Here is a 2,546-nt window from a genome sequence, read left to right as displayed (position 1 = left end):
ACACTTGTTCAGTGATGAAATAGCACTACATAAGAAAAGGGTCACACTGTGTGCAGCCCACCATCTGTTAACTGACCAGTACATCAGAGCCCTGCTGACTTCAATAAGGCTTCACTCATGGGGAACCTTCTTCAGCAAGTACAACTTGATTGAACTCAAGTGACTAAACTGCCCATAATGTACATGCCCTTCAATATTTTGTCACTGGGTGATAGCTTTTGGGCTGTACTGCCTCTTCATTCAAAAAAATTATGACCACCAAACAAACAAACACAAAATTCCACAACCATGGTTTCCAGGATCATGTCAAACAAAGTAAGATTTTATTACCGATTTAACACCTGGTTTTCTGTTTCTAGTTCTTCTCTCTTGGCTTCCAAGAGTTCTATTTTCTCCTGCAGTCTCTTTTGTTTATTGTCAGTGAGAGCCTTTCTCTGTCAAACACAAAACATTGAATACTTACAAGCTGTCAAGGACTGTCTTATTCAGATTAAGTCAAGTCTAAATTGCATTTTCCCTTATTCAAAGACTCAACTAGCTTATAAAGAGATGCAGTTTTATTTCAGAGGGCTTATTGCATACATTTATTTTTCATTCTCTCTCTGATTTAGAACAGCAATGAATGAAAACAAAATGCTTAGAATCCTCAAATGTCAAGTGCAGAAGGAAACAAACCGATTAAGTTACTGAGTTTTGTAAGTCATCAGCTGGAAAACTATAACACTACTTTGCATTAAACAATGACACGATTGGATAATCTCATCAAAGTAGTGCATGTTTAGAAATACGAATTGGGAACTATAGACTCTATTCCCACTCCAATGTCACCAGCAAGCGATGTAAATGCTGACTTTTAAATAAGAAAATTAGAGCACAGACTCGCAAGCTACTAGCATTGGAAGAGCCCTCATGGATCATGTAGCTCAGGAATGCTCAACCTCTGGCCCCCAGGCCAAATGCGGCCTGCAGAATCATAAGTATCTGGCCCATGAGGCCCCCCCACAAATCAGGAAATCAAAAAATATGGCCACTCTCCCCCAGCTGCCAAATTCCCAAACCCCAGCAACAGGTTGGGGCTAGGCCACACACCTTCCCCTACCCCTGTGGTTGGATGGGACTGGACTATGCTCCCTTCCCCCCACAGGACCAGTTCAAGTCAAGTCCCCTTCCCCTTGTGGGGCTGGGTTGGGACTGGGGCAAGCCATGGCACCTATCCTCCCCCTCCCCTTGGCAGGGCCAGGCCATGCCCCCTTCCCCACTTCCCCAGACAAGGACAGGTTGGAGCCAGGATGGCTCCTGCCCCACTCCATGTGGCCAGATGGGGCCTGCCATGATCACTCAACACCAGATTAGGACCATCAGCCAGATCCAGCCCACAGATGGCCTGGGCACTGTCCATCCAGCCCACCAGCCAAAAAGGTTGAACACCAATGGTCTAGTTCACTCCCCCATGTGCAGGCTTCTACATATTTCATGCATGTTTGTGGCCTATAAAAGCTGTGAACTAATTCTGAGCTTTATTATGGTCTGCCTCTCTGTCTGCTCTGAGGTGTGCACGTAGTCGATGCCAGCATGGAGCTGATGCCGGAGCTGTGGAGCCTGGCGCAGCTGTTTGCAGCCTTCCTGCTGCTTGCTGCAGCTGCCCAGAGCCCAGGCTGGTTACAAACAGCTGTGCCAGGCTCCAGAGCCCAGTCACCAGCTCTGTGCCGGGAGTGGGGGAGAGACCGGGACTGCACTGCCTCGGGCCCCTCCCCCACTGCCCGCTCTGAGATGTGTGTGCACACGCCAGTACAGAGCTGATGCCTTGGCTCTGAAGCCCAGCGCAGCTGTTTGCAGCCTCCTGGCTGCAGCAGGCCCCAGCTCTGGGTAGCTGCTGCCAGCTGGGAGCCCGGGCTGCTCCCAGCAGGCAGCTGGGACATTGCAAGCCCTGCTGGGATTCGGTGGTTGGCCCCCGCTACCCTGGCCATGGCATACTGAGCAAAATGGCTTCACGTGCCATGCTCGGCACGCGTGCTGGGAGTTGCTGACCGGTGGTTTAAAACATGTGGACTTAAAACAGCCAATAGGCAGAGATTATTTATGCCAGATGTTTCATGGCATGTATACTGAGAAGAATTCTAATATAATAAAAGGCTCAGTCTGTCTTGCTGTGTGTCTGTGTGTTCATAGCACTTCTGGCCAATTGTGCATGCGCTGCTGAGAGGGCAGGCAGCAATTGGCTGCTCGGGCCCAAGTTTGCACCACTGCTGGGGAAGTTTGGTGGCAGTGAACATGCCCTGGCTGCCTGAGGAGCAGGGCTTCCCCACACCTCCCTGCCTGAGAGTGAAGGCACAGGGATCACGATGGAAGCACCCCCCTCCGTACTGCCTGGCCTGAAAGCCCCCTAGAACAGCTGGCAGGGAGGGAGGGAGGGGAGTGAGGAGGCAGGTGGACATGGGCCAGGCGGACCCCGAGTGGTGGGGGGGAGGGGAGCAGGGCTGGACCCAAAGCAGCAGGAGGGGCAGGGGGGAGTAGGGTCAGACCCAAAGCAGGGGGGGGCGGGGCCA

General features: G+C 51.6%; 1 protein-coding gene across 4 annotated transcripts in view; it reads right to left on the bottom strand.

The window, feature by feature from the left end:
* The window catches only part of CEP83 (centrosomal protein 83), a 35,833-nt gene that overhangs the window by 2,506 nt on the left and 30,781 nt on the right, over positions 1 to 2,546 (bottom strand). For all 4 annotated transcript variants that reach the window (XM_006027054.3, XM_025208138.1, XM_025208136.1 and 1 more), the window contains one exon: positions 331 to 434. In XM_006027054.3, the coding sequence (XP_006027116.1) occupies positions 331 to 434 (104 nt within the window). Of the gene's footprint in view, positions 1 to 330; positions 435 to 2,546 lie in introns of those variants that run through there.

The sequence above is a fragment of the Alligator sinensis genome, unplaced genomic scaffold (genome assembly GCF_000455745.1).
Source record: "Alligator sinensis unplaced genomic scaffold, ASM45574v1 scaffold141_1, whole genome shotgun sequence".
NCBI classification, from domain to species: domain Eukaryota; kingdom Metazoa; phylum Chordata; order Crocodylia; family Alligatoridae; genus Alligator; species Alligator sinensis.
Note: the sequence above shows the minus strand (reverse complement) of the source record. Positions and strands in the feature narration are given on the sequence as shown.